Here is an 18,193-nt window from a genome sequence, read left to right on the forward strand (position 1 = left end):
ATTAAGTCTCTGTTGTAGCAGCAAAAAAAATTAACGGTACAACGAGTGACTATTTACTCTTTTGTCTGCTTTTCACTCATATTATTTTAAGTCTTCAGGAAAGAGGAAAGGTAGAGCTGACAGGGGCTCCCTCCTTGAAGCAGCTGAAGTGCTGCTGGCTGGCATTGTAACTAAAGCTACACTAAACAAGCCTACAAGCATGAACAAATTAATTGGATGTGGTGTAAAATTGCTGCCTTTGATAGGTGAAGGCACAGATCCCACACACACACACACACAGTTAACTGTCGCTTTGACATTCTCAGATCCAGTCGTTCGCTCTTCAAGATGACTCGAATACCTATACAGGTTTTTGCTGGCAGAACAAATGCTGGGGTGCAGATTGAGCCAGTTTCTGATTTCAGTTGAAGGAACACAGAAGAATCTTAGCAGTTCATATTATGCACATTTATGGGATTAATCTTGTCTGGGTCAGAGTGGAGTCACCGCAAAGATAACGGTAGTAACAATGACGAGAAATGAGGTTGTGTATATACTTTGTGTGTCTGATGCTTGGCTTATGAAGTTCACATGTCCAAGATGCATTATCTCTATCCATCCTTTAATTTGCTGTAACACATTAACACACATGTAACACATTAATGCACTAGCCTTCCATTTTCTGAGCAACTAAATAACCCACGTCACAGAGGACTTGACATATAAGCACTTCTGAACTCATTAGTGTGTGATCATTGTAGTGCTTTTAAAAAACCCAAAGTTACTACAAAAAAAAAGTCAAAAACCTGATCACAGATTAGGCCTGTTGTAATAAGGCTTTGTAATAGATGTGTAATAGTTCACATGGACTAATGAGCACCAGCTGCATACAGCTGTTTGTGAAACCTTTGATCATCAGATTACTACACATCTGAAGATCATTGTTTAATTGATCCGATGGCCCGTCTGACTGGTGATCAAACTCTGTAGAGGCAGTTCGGTAACTTTTTCTAGCCTAATAAGCATTGTTGACTTTTCCTCATACATGTGTTTTGGAGATCAGGCAGTGATAGGTGCCTGATCTTTAAATAAAAACAGGTTCCCCAGTCACACCTAAAGGTCATCCCATGAATCAAAGCCACCAGTTCTTTCCTTAAATTAACTAAATTAACTGATAGTTACAGACGTGTGCGTACTTTTGCCCCTCACAGATATGTAATACTGGATCATTTTCTACAATAAACAAAGAAAGAGTCTTTTTATTTGTTTACTTGGGTTCTCTTTGCCTACTTTTAGGGCTTGAGTGAAAAATCAGATCATGTTTCAGGTCATATTTTTCTCTGCAGCTTTACTTCGTTAGTTTTGATCTTTCAAACACAGTTTTTGATGACATTTTCTTGACTTCACTTCCCATTAAGTGCTCATTCCAAATGCAATAAATATTTCCAGTAAACAAATACTTTGAGGCAGAGCAGAGTTTTCTGATTCTTTAAAGTGGGGGGATAACTAATTAAAAGCAAGTGACAGTAAACACTTTCTGTCTCTCTGGTCATCAGCCAGTGAGGTAGTAAAGCCAGCTTAGCATCACTGGTAGCTCTATATTTAGGACGCTTACTGGGAACCTTCTGTGTTTGTTTCAAACTGTAAATACGTTAAAGTCCAACAGTAAACTGAACCTCTGCATGGTGAGGTTAAAAAATTCAACGGATGAATTAAGAATAAGGAAAAATAATAATAAATTAAACATCAGTACATGTAAATCGTACATGTCACTCAAAGCAGTTGCGCGTAGCTCATTGTATCAGATGCTTAAGCCACTGCAGAACAGCACTCATCTACAGTATATTCTGTTACTGTAATGGGAGCGGCTCTTATAATGGCAGAGTAAATCGAGAGTCAAACAGAGGTGAAAGTAGAAATCAGCGCTGCTGTTGGGTCATTGTGACGGCGCAGAAGTAACAGACTGTTTCTGAGAGTGAGCGTGGATGAGCATTAATGTGACAGTTGCACAGCAAGATGTAGAAGACTGCCCGTCTACTGTCCTGTTGGCTTAACCTTGAACACACACACACACACACACACACACACACACACACACACACACACACACACACACACACACACACACACACACACACACACACACAGAGCAACAGAGGACATGGTGTTAGAGGACGTCCAGAGTTAACAGGTGAGGGCAGTGTGTGTGTTTTTGTCTTCAATAAGAACAGCAGGGAGGGAGGCACTCAGACTAGCTGTGCTTTAATGTCACTCCAGATTTTTTATTTATTTATTTTTGCACATTACGCCTTGAAATTATCATGCATATTTTTTTTTTCTCCTTGGTGGAAGAGATGTTTCCAGCTTTGTGGATTACAACAAAAACATGCAAAGCCAAGTTAAGTGCAGTTATGTGGAGAGGTGAAGCACGGGCAAAGTCAGAACTCAATAAATAAAGAGGTGTGCACTGTTAAAGCGCCTTTCTAATTTTTACATTTCCATCTAAACGGCTTCCATTCCTCTGACCCACGTTCCTACATTTCCATCCAGTTGGTGCGCTGATGGTTGGGTGTCACTGCATGGGGGTGTATCACTACTTTGAAAGGCTGATCCATTAACAGCACAGTGCAATAAGCCACATGTGTCTTATGTGACTGATGTCTCTTTAGGGTGGTTATAGCCTCTCTGACTGTAAAGTTAATTCCCTCTAATACCCACCTCCCACTCTGCTCCACTGTATGATTAGGTCAATCAGATATGGTCATTACTATGAACTGACACTGATGATATTATTAAATCCATGTTGATGGAGGTGTGAGGCCAGGTTGTTAACATCCAGTCAGAAGGACAAGGAGTTCATATTTAGCACTGAACTAATGAACAGTATGTTTTTCTTTTTTTAATTGCTTATTTTTATCACTTTGCTTGTATAAAACCTGAATGTCAAACTAAATCTCATTAGACGTGATGTTGGCAGCTTTTTTAAAATTCAGATTTTAGCCCTATCTTACTTCTGGGGGACATGGGGCCATTTGAGAATTTTTGCTCTCAGGTCTGCAAACTGATAAAAGTGACCCAGTTTCTAATGTTTGTTGCAACATTTCTACGTTAAATATTGTTGTTACCCGTCTGCCAGTTAACCTCCACAGGACTGTAGGATTTCAATCCTTTTGAATCTCTTACCAGTTGTTAATGGGTTCAGTATCAACATTAACCAGCCTGCAATCATTGTTTGTCTGCAAGGCAGAACCCGCAAGTTGACAGTGTAATTACAGCTTATCTCACCTGAAAATGAGATCACATGACAAGTTGAAATAACAAACTGCAGCCTACCTGCACCTCACATGTCTTACAGTTTATTCTGCACCAGCTCTTTGATTAAAATTCTGGAAGCTGCTAACAAGCTCACAACACCGTGTTAAACTCTGGGGGCAAATGCTTTTGATAAATCATATTTTTTTAATTTTTGGTGCATTTCACAAGACATATGAATCTCTACATTAATTATAACCAACCATTGTTAACATTCACACATTTTACCAATTACCAGGTCATAATTTTCATCTGTAATAGAAAAGAAGATCTTTTGATAGGCTGAGTTCATTGAACTACAGTACTATGCAAAAGTCTGGAGCCAGAAATAAATCAGAATCAGAATCAGAATCAGAATCAGAAGGTTTTTATTGCCATATGGGTGAACAGGTTCACAGCATTAGGAAATTGCTGCGGTACTTCGTGCTTACAGAAAAAAAAAAAAAAAAAAAAAAAAACAAAAACAAATAAGTATAAAAACTATAAGACAATATACATGTATACAAATTGCAAATATACAGAGATATTAGAGCTTACAAAATATACAGTGCAGAGACTAATTAAAAGATAAAAGAATGTAAACTATATTCCACTAATATGTACATCAGTGCAATCAGACAGGTGCATAGACATAGGGTCATCAGCGTTTGTGGAGGGTGGTGGTAACAGTCTTACACATGAAATAGTGTTTTTTCCACTAACATGATTCCCAAAGAAGGCAAAAGGCAAAAACTTGGCATATCTCAGTATAGTGTTCATTGTGTGTCCTTAAAAAAAATCTGAGGAAACTGGGAGAACAAATGGAGAACAATTTGTTCTCACAGGCCCAAAAACCAATCTAATGCAGATGAAGGGTAACTGAAAGTGACGTCATTAAGAAATAGGAAAGAAATGCAGAAAAGACTTGACACAGGCGTGAGAGATGCATCTGGCTCTTCAGCTGATCATCTACTGTTCACTGAAGCCTCGTCAGCAATGGTCTCAGTGGAAGGGCGGCTGTCAAGAAGCCATTCTTGAGGATGGGAAGCAGGTAGAAAAGGCTGAGGGATGCCACGTTACACAAGAACTGGACTAAAAATCAGTATAAGTGAATATCAGTGGCAACATGTTTCTATAAATCTATTTCCCATTTTCCCAGCAAAATACAAAGAAATGAGATGTGGCTTAAGACTTTTGTACAGTACTGTAAATATCTTAAAGTCTGGGCTGTATTCCCTTTTAAGAAGGTACTCATTATTATAAAATTAATTGAGATGTTTTCAGGTCTAAAAGAGATTACATTCATCACACATATAAAATATTACTTATATGACTAAAAGACAACAACAGCATAATTCAGGCAACCTCCTTCTCTCCTCTGCGGTCTTTGTGTCTCACAGCCTCCAGTATCTGTTACCTCCTTAACTAAAGCTGAAGGTCAGAAAAAAGGTTGACCAGGAGCTCTCACCGTGGAGGGCATGTAACAGTGTAACATCAATGTGGACTCATTTGAAACTCTTGTGCAAGATATGAGGATATTTATAACCCAGCAGTTTGCTTAAAATGTGCTCCTGAACAGCAGGACAGCAAGTCAATCAAACACTCGTGCCTGTTTCACTGGGTTTAAAGTAGCAGGCGTGTTTAAGCTGTGCTGAAGCCGTGTCATTGATGGCGTGTGTGTGGAAAGCGTTAATATTTCAAGGTGTGCATCATCACCCTCTATAACCAACCTCTCCTTTCTCTAATCTGTTCATGTTGAGCAAATATAAAGAGTCGTTATGCCTGAACAAATGCCTGAGGTGTATAAACATGGACATCAAACAGATGGTCACAAGGTCTTTATTTAAGTGCAGGTCGTGTTCTGAAGTGTTTGTCTCAAATATGCCGGCTGTCTTTTAAAATAAATAAATAAATAAATAAAAATCTGTTTTCTGTTTTCAGCTGAGCCTCTTCCTCTCATGGACCTGTGTCGGCGTGCGGCCCGGCTGGCGTTAGGCAGAGACCGGCTTCAGGAGATCGAGCGCCTTCCTCTGCCCCAGTCCCTCAAAAATTACCTCCAGTACCAGTGACTGACACCAGCAGAGCCAGCTGCGAATACAAGGAACATACAAGAAAGCCCAAATATGGACGGATGAAAGAATTAAATTATGAATTCAAAGAAGGGATGATTGATGCAAGAATGTCCACAGTGGGAGCGCCGTGGCTCGCACAGATTTCTAAAAGGATGGGATAGGAAGATGGTGTCTGAACTGCCGGGTGGGGTGGGGTGGGGTGGGGTGGGCTGTCAAGCAAAGAATAGGACGAGCACCAGCTTCTTTTGGATTTTGAGCTGCTTTTTTCATTCATTTAGAACCTGAAATAAATTATTAATGATGGCATCCCATCAGTGTCTCACTCATCCACAAGAAAAGCTCATCCTCAGATGGCACAGTGTGGTTAAGTGGTCAGAGACAGCGGTAAGAGGACCACCGCCACCTAGTGACAGGAATAAAAACAGCGCAGAGAAAGCACACTATACCCATCCACGGAGGCCTTTCTGACGTGCAGTCAGTGACCATATCATTGTCGTTGGATATCATAGTGGGTGTTCAGGATCTCCACTGGCACAGGCTGCAGAGTCCAGATGTTCAAGAGGATTTTTAGCACTAATGTTTTTATCAGATCGACTCGGGCCCTGACCAAAAGCTCCCGCTGCATACAGAGCACATCAAAGCGTGGCTGCAGGCTGTACGTGCAGTTTGAAAGTCAGTATGCCAAAATATATGTCCTGGATTCAGGGAGACATTAGTTAAAAGCAAAGCCCTTTTCAGACATGTAGCATTTCTGGCCCCTTTAAATGCAGACTTAAGATATTCTTAACTATACACACACATAGTATTTGTCACCCGCTACAGAGACATAGTATGAAGCGAAAGGCTTGTGTTCTCTTGTAGTGATAATAAAAATTAATGTTTCCTGTTTAAGTGATTATTGATCACTGTGGGGAGTGACAGTCGCCGGTTCATCAGTTTCAGGATGTTTTACGTCGAATTTTAATCTACTGGTTATTTTATGACAGCCCAGCAGAGCTGTATGTAAACCGTTTTATATGCAGGATGTTCTCGTTTCATTCATGCAGCCACCGCGGCTAAAATGTGCAGATCTATCGACAAATTGGCTGATTTAGCTTCTGTGGGCAGTGGACAACCCGACATATACCCAGGCTGAGATTTCTGTTTCTGTCTGCTGATCATTGCTTACAAAAATTACTATTATAGAAAATTTATGAAGTGATCCATCCTTTGCTCTCTATAGCCTGGTCACCAGCACGTAACTGGTCAATAGTATGCAGGCAACAAACAGACTACAAACTGAGACCACCCTGAATAAAGCCTGAGAAATTAATTTATTTTTTAATAATTACTGTTAATATTATAAACAACTTAAACAAATTAGATTTAGTTCATTAACTGTGCTTCACTGCCCTTTAAACTACAGATTAATCGATTGTAGATATATTTCAGATCTCCCAAATCGTAGCTTCAATGGAGTGATGTGATTTTCAGTTTTAGCAGATGTAGCTGACGAGAACTAAACAGACCGTCATCAGATTTTTATTTTTTTATTTTTTTTTGGTAAGATTTTGGTCTGAAAGTGGAACTTTTCTGATAATTTAATGAGCCACATGTCTGAAAGGGGCTTTTCGTGCTTGTTGTGTAAAGTGTTTTTGTTTTTACTGCACTGCCAACCATTCTTCACTGGACACTAGATCATTCATTACGATGTCATCTCACAACCAAAGTATATCATGGGAAGCTGCAGAGTGTACGAATGTATCTTCGAGCTGCAGGTCGCGGGCCGCCGTGTAACCGGCACCGCTGGCATAAAGACGCACCTGCTGCTGTTTGTAGCACCCTGCTGTAGCTCACTGCTGGCAGACGGTATCTGTCTGCTCGCCGCACAACTGTCTTAATGACCACAAACGACAAACTGACAGGAGCAGAGCGAGCGGATCTGGACTGGCTCGATCTGTGACAAAGGCTGTAGTAGCACGGGAGACGTGTCACTGGCTCATGATAGGATGCAGATGACCAGTGCACAACCACACACGTGCACACTAATGATCAATCACGTTTTCTTTCCTATAAATTTTTTTTTACTCTTGAGTTTGTATCCTTCATTAATATTATTATTAATATTATTGTGAGTGTGGGGTCTGAATCTGCTAATGGTTAGGATGATGTTTATTTATCACAGGCTAGTTCTGTTTGTTTCATTAAACTGATCAGTGATGGTTACATTCAGGTAAATGAAATACAAAGATGCTGGCGATGAAGGGAGATAGAAATATAAAATTTGTTTGCTCAATGCTGCTTTTATTATTATTGATATTATTTTATTATTATTTGTGATGGCCGTGGTCTTGCCTCCTGTTTCTATAGGTTAGGATGGGGAGTAAAGGACCATTTCACATACGTAGTCGAATGTATGGACGGACGGTGCAGTTGAGATGTCAACAGACATGAAATGTGAATAAAAGCCAAGTGAATTTCAAAATAAATCTTTGTATTTCTTTCATTTCCTCCTTCTTCTTGTAAACGAGGCCCAAAAACAACAGACTGAGGGTGTGTTTACAATCTTAAAGCCAGCCAAACACATCTGACAAAAAAAGGTGAGAGCGAATGAATGAAGTGCGAGTCCGTTGGGTCGTCTCGGCCTCAGACAGTTTCAGCATCTTTAATTGTGTCTGCGGGAGCATTTTATCTACTGAGCAAGGCCTAGGCAGGGAAAATTAGGCTGTTAAGTTCTTGTCAAGTGTGCAGTTTCCACTTGAGAAAGTAAACAGCTAATGCTGTACTCATCAGCTCTTGCAGCTGTAAATACAGCACTCTCAGCCGGAGAGATACTGATGCCCTAAAATGTCCAGAGTGAAAGCACAAACATTGCTGAGGCTCGCTGTGGTTTTAGGCTTCATATTTCCACTGCACAATCTGGAATCAGACTCCCACTGAAACATCATTAGGTCCAGGCTCACCATATCTTAGCACACGGGGGACTGTTTTTGAGATCAATAGCAGACAGACTACGTAATGATGCTACTGCAGCATCATCCTCCCATAGAGGGATTCAATGCTTAACAGGACATTATGTATCCTTAAACACACACACACACACACACACACTCTTTATGTCTAACAGCAGTCTGTGCATAAGCAGTTTTATCTACCTTCTCAGTCACAGACTAGCACAAATACAGGAAGAGAATGTTACTGAGGCTCCACAACAGATGACAGCAGATCTAGGGTCAGTGATGTAAATTCAGGGCTATAAGTTCAAATACACATGACTGTGTGTATCTAACATTATTCAGTGACGTGTGTCTGATTAAAAACAAGCTCAGGGTGACATTAAAGGTAAAGCAACTTGAAGCTGCAGCTAAAAGAAGGGAATATGATGTGTGACACAAACCTGGAGCACGCAGCAGAGGCAGCTCTAAGTATCATGTCTTCAGTGGAGTCAGAGTGTACCAGACGGAGTAAAATCCTTTTCGCTCATATACAAATAAAATATGTGACCTTAGAGGAACAAACTGTCCACTGTATCTCTGCTGTATCCGTTTTGTTCAAAGCATTTGACTCTCGCGCTCACTAAAGCAGAGAAATGGCAACAAAGCTGCTGTTATTTTCTATTCTGGGACTTTGACGGGAAGCAGAGGTGTGAAAAGGGTCCACAACACACCACACACTCCCCCTTTGCTCTCAGAGTGGCGATAAAGGAGAGTACAAAGACAATTTCAGATTAAAACAGACTTAGAGAGCTGTCTGAATAAACAGCAGCGACGTTCTTCAATATTTTTGCTTTCCTGTCATCAGTTGTTAGATAAAAAGGGACTCACTGAACAAATGTGCAGAGGGAAACAAACATTATGCGTTGCCAATGTAGCTGAGTGAGCCAGAGAGCTCATCACATAAAACTGTTATGACTATGACCATCTGGGGCTGCATGGGCTGTTTTGGCTGCAGTGTTTTCACTCATCTTACTCATACAAACCCTGAATAAACGAAACAGAGAGAGAAAAGAAACCTCCCACTTCGCCTTAAAGCAATGAGAATGACACTTTGTTGCAGGAAGAAGAATAATTATATGCTGATGCACTGCAGCCTCTCATCTACTCCAACAGATCAACATGCACAGAGCAGTCCATTAGTGAAGTAAAAAAAAAAAAAAAGGAGACAGGCTGAAATGAGAAGGATATCATCAACCCTGTTACCTGATAACAGGGTTGATGATATTGCTGTGGTGTGTGACACACATAGGAGGGGCTGTTTGTGTGTGCGTGCATGTTTGTAAGTGCAAAAAAACAAACAAAAAAAAAATCAGAAAAGTACAAGGCAATATTTATATTTTAATATCGTGGGTGTACGTGTATCCTAAGGTAGCATAATATGGTGCTGACTTTAGATAAATACAGTCGGGGAAATGATTATTTGATCTGAATTTGTTAGTTTGCTCACTTACAAAGAAACGAACAGTCCATAATGTTCATGGTACTTTCATTTTAATGGAGACAGACAGAATATCAACCAAATATAGATGTTAGATTCAACTCATTGTCATTGTGCACACAAGGCACACAACGAAATGATCGTTCCAGATCACTCATCCATAGATGAGCGTCTGCGGTCATGCAGCCAGAGCCCGCCGCTACCATTAGGCAATGTAGTTTAAGTGTCTTGCCCAAGGACACAACGCAGCGCAGGGACAAGGGCTCAAACCGGCAACCCTCCAGCTGCAAGGCTAAAACCTACCCACTGCGCCACTGTATATACAGAATAAACACATTAAATATCAAAAGGTTATCAGCTGATTTGCATGTCACTGAGTGAAATAAGTATCTGATCAACCCCAGTCAGAATTCTGGCTCCCACAGATTGGCTGTGTGTCCATGTGGCACACAGATTACAATCAACAGATACCCCTGATCTCAACTGATTATGTGTATAAAGCACACCTGTCCACAGAATCAGTTTCTTCCATTCCAACCTCTTCACCACCATGGACAGGACCAAAGAGCTGTCAAAGGACGTCAGGGACATGAGGCTGGAATGGGCTGCAAGACCATCAGCATGAAGTTTGGTGAGAAGGTGACACTGTTAATGTGATTATTCATAAATTTAGGGAATATAAAATGACCATCAGTCACCCTTGGTGTGGAGCTCCACGCAAGATCTTTCGTCATGGAGTCAGGATGATCATGAGAAAGGTGGTGGATGAGCCCAAAACTACATGAGAGGAGCCTGTTAATGATCTGAAGGGTCTACATCATAATTGACTGAATCTTCGCATCAAAAAGGCACATGTACAGGCCCGTCTTAAGTTTGCCAGTGAACATCAAAATGATTCAGAGAAGTGCTGCGGTCAGATGAAACCAAAATCAAGCTCTTTGGCATCAACTTGCTGTGTTTAGAGGAAGAGAAATGCTGAGTATGACCCAAAGAACACCATCCCCACACTCAAGCACAGAGGTGGAAATATGCTTTGGGGCTGTTTTTCTGCTGTTTTCACATCGAGGGGCCAACGGACAGAACCATGTACTGTAAAATCTTGGAGGAGAAGCTCCTTCCTTCAGTCAGAACACTGAAGATGAAACTCTTTTCAGACATGTAGCATTTCTGGCCCCTTTAAATGCAGACTTAAGATATTCTAACTATACACACGCATAGTATTTGTCATTTCCAGCATGACAATGACCCAAAACATACCATCAAGGCAACAAAGGAGTGTCTAAAGAAGCACACTAAGGTCATGGAGTGGCCTAGCCAGTCAAGAAACCTAAAGGATTTAGGTTAACACAGACAGACAAATAAAAATTCATATTAACACCTTGAATTAACAAGTTAACCTAACCCCACTAACTGCATGTCTTTGGACTGCGGGAGGAAGCCGGAGTACCCGGAGAGAACCAATGCAGACACGGCGAGAACATGCAGACTCCACACAATACAATGAGATTGGAGTGAGCAAACTTACAAATTCAGCAGGGGCTCAAATAATTATTTACCCCACTGTACGGGGGAACATCCATCCATCCTGCTTCCAATTCTACTCTGGACAGCTTGCCAGGGGAACAACAAAATTAAATTAATTTACAGTGAAAGATCCAATCAAGAAATCTACAGACTATGAAAAAAACCCAAAACAAAACCACACATATTTGGAGTAAAAGAGCTGAACAAAGTCAATAGCTATTAATTGCATTCTGGCCCCTCTGAGGTCCATTACAGTGTTATTGAACATGTGGTGCTCTTCAGTTAAGAAGGCACATTAAGCTACTAATTAGCCGATTGCATTTCTTCATCCTCAGGGATCCAGTGCGTACAGAAGTGAACAGTCAGCACTATTGTGAACACCAAGCCAGAACAAAGCTGCAACTCTTTTGTATGCACAACATTTTAACATTTAATAGATTCCCTTTAATGAGGACCAGCCAACGAAACGCTCCGTGGGATCACCACTGACTCACCACACTGAGCTTTATAAAACCTCTTGACTTCTTCTCTTGCAGGACTTCAAATTAAGAGTCACATCAGGATGTTTATCAGACATCAAAGCACCAATAACAAAAGTTAAATATGGTTTAGTTTAGATTCACACATGCCAACACATATTCCAAAACTATTAAAGGCGAGAGTCATGGGGTATATGGCTACATGTGCAGTTTGTTTTCTGCAGTAAAACTGAAGTTTTATTTGTTTGTTTTATTTTAAAAAATATCACAATATAATTAAACTTGCAGCTTGTTTAATAAAGAAAGCTTACAGGACAAAAGTTTGTATTTGTTCTTCTTTACTAGCCAACAGTCATACGTGTAACAGCTTTCTGTTATTTATGGGGTTTCCTCTGAATTTGCAGGACTGTGCCGTCATTGTAAGGTGGGTTAGATCTTCCACCAGCAGGGGGCGGTAATGCTCCACAGAAGTCTGCAGCTTTCAGAAAGCACAGTGATGAAATACATAAAGAGGCGTTAAAGTGGGATTTGGCAGGTGGGCGAACCCTATGAAAGAATCACTTATAAATATGAGCCATACAATGTTGTATTGTGAGCTTCAATCAATTTGTTTTTGTGTACAGGCTGTGATCAGCTGACCTGCTGCTGCTCTGACATTTACTGCTCTTTGTGGATTTAACCAACTGAAGTCAACAAGATATCAGCAGATGTAGCTTTAAGGCTGATTTCCATCTCCCAGACCCTACAAAGCTAGTATAAAAGGCAGAATTGGGTCTTTGAGTCTAACCAGGATCATCAGCTTAAATCTGCTACCCCTGACGTTACCTTACACTGACCATCTACATCTATATCTGCATCTCCAGGAAAACCTGCTGTGGTTCCTCTCCGAACAGCTGTTGCTCACTGGCACAATCATTACATCATGTTCAGAGTTGTTTTTCTGAACATTTTGTTTACCTCAGAGCAGCAGCAGCTGTCTCCCTCACTGTGGGCAGACAGAGTGGTTCACAACTGTTTTCAGTATGGCCCAGTTACACAATGTTGCATCACTGAATGCATAATATTTCAGTGCATCAGTGTAGATCTTTACCACGACATTTAGTGTTTTCAAATTCAATAAAAAAGAATAATACACGAGTTTAGATTGTTTTCATTCCACTGTTCAAACATTTTAATCTAACAAATCTACCACATAAGCAAGTGTGAAGGCCAAGCAGCTCAGCAGGGCAAAGTGCTTTTGTTGTTATTGTTGCAGCGCCCTCTAGTGAGCAAAGGAAACAATTTTTTTTCCCGATACCCTCAGAAAGCGGTGCCACCACTTTTTGTGACAATACAGGAAGCAGGTGGAAATACATGACCTCATCTCTTGTTTGAAAATCAAAAATCCATGTGAGCTTTTGTTGGTCTGAAGATTGCCTGGGCTACTTTAGGTACAAACTGGAATAAATCTCCCCCTCCCCCCCAAAAAATATTTTTTTAAAAGATAAAATTATATGTGGCAGAGATGGCACCGGCTGCGCTGGACAATGAAAGACATTTTTTCCAGCTCAATGATCATTCAAAGGGCTGAAGAGAAGGATCAATCCAGGACTGCCCCCAAACCCAGAAGTGCAACTTGAAGGTGTAATGATTCAAAATTCAAAGTTCCCTGTGATTTATTGTGGACCCTTTTGAAATTGTGTTCAAACTGCTCACCTCTTGCATGTACATGTTGAAGACTGAAAACCTATTTTACAGCGTATGAACCCCATTGTGGCCCAGAAGCAATATGAATAAACACAGCGATGCCACATGAACCCCACCTGCCTCTGTCTGTGTAAGCCTGTTATGAAAACAAATGAAACACACAGGCAGCCAGCTCCAGCATGATGCATTCATGCAGCTGGCCAAAACTTACAATGACAGCTCATTAATTATGTAATTTATAAGCTGCTCAATTCTGTACACACACACACACACACACACCAGGAGTGGAGGGCTTTGTAGAGTCTAAAACAAGTCTTTATTGGTCAATATACAGAAAGCAGTGGGATGACCACTAAAGAGAGAGAAATCCCAGCCACAGAGTTTACAAAAAGAAAAAGAAACTGATATATAAAATAAGTGTCTTGAACATTTTTACAGGGTTTGTTATTGTATGTAAAAGAACCTTTTTTAAATCTTTAATCCTTCAGAAGCATATTAGGACAAAGGGGGAACAAAGAAAAACAAGGCAGTTATTTCACAATGATGACATCACAATCACAGGCCAACAGAAGGAGGGACACGTGGACAGGACACTTAGTATCAGAGAGCTCAGAGGGAGAGGTCGCCATAGATACTGTCCACACATGAACATGTGACCGGTGCTGTCTCTGAGCAGAGATGGGAGCGTGATGGTTTCTTTTAGCTTTTAGACAAACTGGAATTTGATTTTGTTTGAGTGAGTCTTTATCCGTAACAATGACAGTACAAAGAGGAATGACTGTAAGTGAAGCATCCGCTTCTTCTTGTGGTTGTGGTGAAGGTGTTCAGGAATAAGCTGAATAATCGCTGCGTCTTTTCTCCAGCTACAATTTTGCCCAAGGAATTTAGCTTTGTCTACATAGGGGATGAAAACAGCATGCTGCCATCTGTGGGTGTCCTTTGCTTTGACATGAAAGCCTGTGTTACAAGCTCTAGATGTGGATTTCCGCAGCTGGTTTCACACATGCACCTGCTGGCACTGAACAAAATAAGAAAGAAAATTCTACTTTGTGGTTTTTGCTGAGAACCTCCAGAGTATAACTTATTATAAACTGAAGACTTCAAAAGCTATTTTGTTTACTCAAGTACACCATCCACATTATAAGACACCACAGCAGCCCAGCTATGAGACACGTCTAACTAGACAACTGTGACAGTTTAGGTAGTTGTGAACCTGTAACCCAGGCGGGTTCTTGGCAGGTCTAAGATGAGATGCTACTGACTGATAGATGGGACGTGTGGGGTATCTTGTGTCTAGAAAATAACCAATACCAGGCACTGAAGTCAGGATATTACAGTCTGTACTGCATGAATGTTACATCTGTCTGTCATAGCTGGAGTATCCCTGTTTCTGTGCACGGTTCCTTTATGCTGGGCTCATAATTGCATAGAGGACTCCCTTTACTATAGATAAAAACAAAGGAAATACGGGATCTTAGTGGGAAACAGCAACATATCTGTATCATTGCATGTGCTGAGTAAACAAACAAAAAAAAAAAGAAAGAAGTGATCTACTCCTAAACAGTAAACATTAGGCCACGGCATAGATAGATCTGGTACACGCAGAGAGATACAAGCAATCAGCTTTTAAGCTAATGGAAAAGTGGTTATTTTTAGCTTTAAGATACTTAAAATAATGAACTCAAAGGTTCAAGAGTTAATATTTCTACTTTGTACTGTACATGCAGTAAATCAGGACAAATGTGGAATGTTTCTCTTTAGTGTCCAGGCCACAGAACCACAGCACTGCGATGCATTTGGAGAAACTCAGCACTGATCACACAGACTTTAAGGACATCAAACGTGTTCTGGTTGGGAACAGAGGAAACACACCGAGAGACAGCACAGCTATGTCATACCTACTATCAAGGCCAAGGGAGTTCTACTCAAAGATGTTATGGATACATTAACTAGTTGATGTGTAGATGGATCAATCTTGCTGTTAAATTGTTAAAAACAGTCTGTTTGATGGATAAACGATCCAAAAGTAATCAGAGGATAGGACACACATATCAAACACTGGAATAAAAGTCAAATTTAAGCTCGTGTTTTGTATCAGTGTCACATCATTTAAGATCTGGCTCGTGGCTAGGAGTTTGGGACTGAATTTATAATCCGCACACACAATGAATGACATGACTGTGCTTGTTTGACATATTTTTCTCTGCTTTACTGATTGTGATGTGAATAATGATGCGCACACAGAAAATGATTTCCATTCAGTCATACGCCATGTTTGACTGTGTCCAGCAGGGGGAGATGTTACATTAAAAATGACAACATGGGAAGATTCGAAGAGTATTTTCCAGCAACAGATTGTAAATTATTTCATCAGAGATTTTATTTCTGTGTGTGTGTGTGTGTGTGTGTATACCTGTAGGGAGCATGAAGGAATGTCTGCGTGGTATGTGTGTGCAGTGTGTGTATTGCGTGCGTCTGATAGAGATAGAAGAATGTGTATGAGTGTGTGTTTGTGCACATATATGTTTATGTTTACATGTTTGCAATCAGTATGTTACGGAGGAACTGTCCCATCCAAGTTTCCCCTTCTGCTTTCTCTCTTTAGCAGCTTCTCTCCCTTCATCACCATCACCTTCCTCTTCATCGCTGTTATCCGACTCAGCACTTGTCACTCCTCCCACCAGCTCTTCATCCTCCTCTTCTTCCTCCTCCTCATGTTCTTCTTGCCTTACCTCATCACCCAGAGCCTGAGGTCCTCTTATGTTCTAGAGAACAACCAACCAAAAAGAAGTTTGGATAAAAGACACATCAGGAGCAAACAACTGCAGGTACCTCACATTCACATTGTTACAACAAATATTGTTAATTATAATGTTAAATTTTCCACTTTATTGATAATGTCAATAAAACCGCAGCATTCAGAGTTACCTCCATCGGGTTGACAGTGATGGTGAGCGCAGAGTTGTCCCATTCTTCCTCAGGATCTTTGACCTCATCTTCGTCCTCTCTGGAACCTTCCTGATGTGTGGCGTGGATCCTGTAGACTCCAATCACCACAATCACCACCAGTGCTGCGATACAAACCACGATAACGACCGTGGCTGCAGGAGGTGCCGACCCTGGTAAAAAACAATGAGTAAATTAATTATGCACACAACTACACACACAAACACACACACACACACACGCGCGCGCACACACGCACACACACACACCAATTTCTGATTTGCATTTTTCAACTTTTGACTGAACCTAAATATTAACTCTAATAACAGTGGTTCCCTTTGATAGTTACCAAAGTTTTCTGTAAAAAAAAGAGATAATGCTTTACATCTGAGTAATGAGCAATTTACTGATCCTCTATTGGAAGTACTTTTATTATGACAGGAAATTGGGAGGACAGACACGGGGGGAGACACATGGGAAATGGCAACAGGCCGGGACTCAAGCCTGTGCCGCCTGCACCGCGGGGCGGCACATATATGTGGTCGCCTGCTCAACTTCTGAGCCACCCCGGTGCACCTTTGAAGTGCTTATTTTAAATAGAAAACTAAGTGTTCATTATGATCATAAACTGCAGCGAGAAATTGCAAGCAGCTACTGCAATAATGAGTCTAACCTTGGGGGGAGGGGGTATTTCCAGTCACACTATTAGCTAATAATTTCCCATTTTTAGACACAATTTGCAACTGTTTTTATCCTAACAATCTTATTTGTTGAACAACATAGTTAGCTAGCAATTTCAGCAGCTTGCATACATTTATCAAACATTTGTGATTTCTGTACTATTAGCTATATCCCAACTGTTGGCCATTACTTTAAACTAACATTTCTTAAATTGTAATTTTTCTTTTTTTCAGATTAATTGAGATAATCTGTCCACCCCCCCAGCTCCTGCAGCAGTACCCCCGGGAGAACCTTCTTCCCTGGTTGGAAGAGCTCTTTTCCTGTTCAGAGGGAGTTCTTTCCTCCTGTAACTGCAGTACTGGCTTATACACATTTAGACAAATTTATAAAAGAGATTCAAAATCCATGGATTAAAACTCAATTAAAAATTTGGAATAAAATAAAAGGAGAGTACCAGTTAAATGATAAAATACAGACAATCCAGTGGTGTGCTTTTGACCCTGGATTCAGGCCTAACTTAATGCATAATCATTTTAAATTTTGGATTTCCAAAGGTACAAACAACATTTTATTCACTAATTGAAAAGGGGAAATTTAGGGACTTTGAAAATTTGAACAAACAATATCAGCTTGAGAATTCAGATTTTTTTTAGATACCTGCAAGTTCACAATTATTTTGAATATAATATTAAACCAAAAACAGATCTTAACGATCCCATTCTAAAACAAATTTTGGGTGCATATGGAAATACTGTGGTTAAGGGGGTTATTTCTAGTATTTATAAAGGGCTACTGATGAAAAATACCCATTCCACAGACTTTCCACAGATGGGAAATGGAAAGTAATGTATCTATATCTACAGACGAATGGTTAAATTTATGTAAATCTCAATGGAAATGTACAAATTCTCATATGTGGCGGGAGTTTAATTGAAAATGTCTTATTCGTTTTTTTATAACACAAGCAAAAAGCACATTTTGATCCTGGAGAGTTGAGTGGTGAGTGTTGGAGCCTGTGTGGTGCTCGGGAAGCTGACCATTGGCATATATTTTGGGAATGTCCAAAAATAAAACCATTTTGTTCAGAGGTTCACAAAATTATAACTATTGCACTCAATAATA

General features: G+C 40.4%; 2 protein-coding genes across 5 annotated transcripts in view; one reads left to right on the plus strand and one right to left on the minus strand.

The window, feature by feature from the left end:
* LOC115796017 (SPRY domain-containing SOCS box protein 4-like) overlaps positions 1-5,519 on the plus strand; it is a 77,673-nt gene extending 72,154 nt beyond the window's left edge. For all 4 annotated transcript variants that reach the window (XM_030752208.1, XM_030752210.1, XM_030752209.1 and 1 more), the window contains one exon: positions 5,212-5,519. In XM_030752208.1, coding sequence (XP_030608068.1) covers positions 5,212-5,339 — 128 coding nt within the window. In that variant the 3' untranslated portion in view covers positions 5,340-5,519. The remainder of the gene's footprint in view (positions 1-5,211) is intronic.
* Positions 5,520-13,763: 8,244 nt separating this feature from the next.
* The window catches only part of LOC115795939 (calsyntenin-2-like), a 179,865-nt gene continuing 175,435 nt past the window's right edge, over positions 13,764-18,193 (minus strand). Inside the window, exons 17-18 of the mRNA XM_030752091.1 lie at positions 16,373-16,563; positions 13,764-16,209 (exon numbers count right to left, since the gene is read on the minus strand). Of these exons, the coding sequence (XP_030607951.1) occupies positions 15,991-16,209; positions 16,373-16,563 (410 nt within the window). The 3' untranslated portion in view covers positions 13,764-15,990. The remainder of the gene's footprint in view (positions 16,210-16,372; positions 16,564-18,193) is intronic.

Source organism: Archocentrus centrarchus, chromosome 17 (genome assembly GCF_007364275.1).
Source record: "Archocentrus centrarchus isolate MPI-CPG fArcCen1 chromosome 17, fArcCen1, whole genome shotgun sequence".
Lineage (NCBI taxonomy): Eukaryota > Metazoa > Chordata > Actinopteri > Cichliformes > Cichlidae > Archocentrus > Archocentrus centrarchus.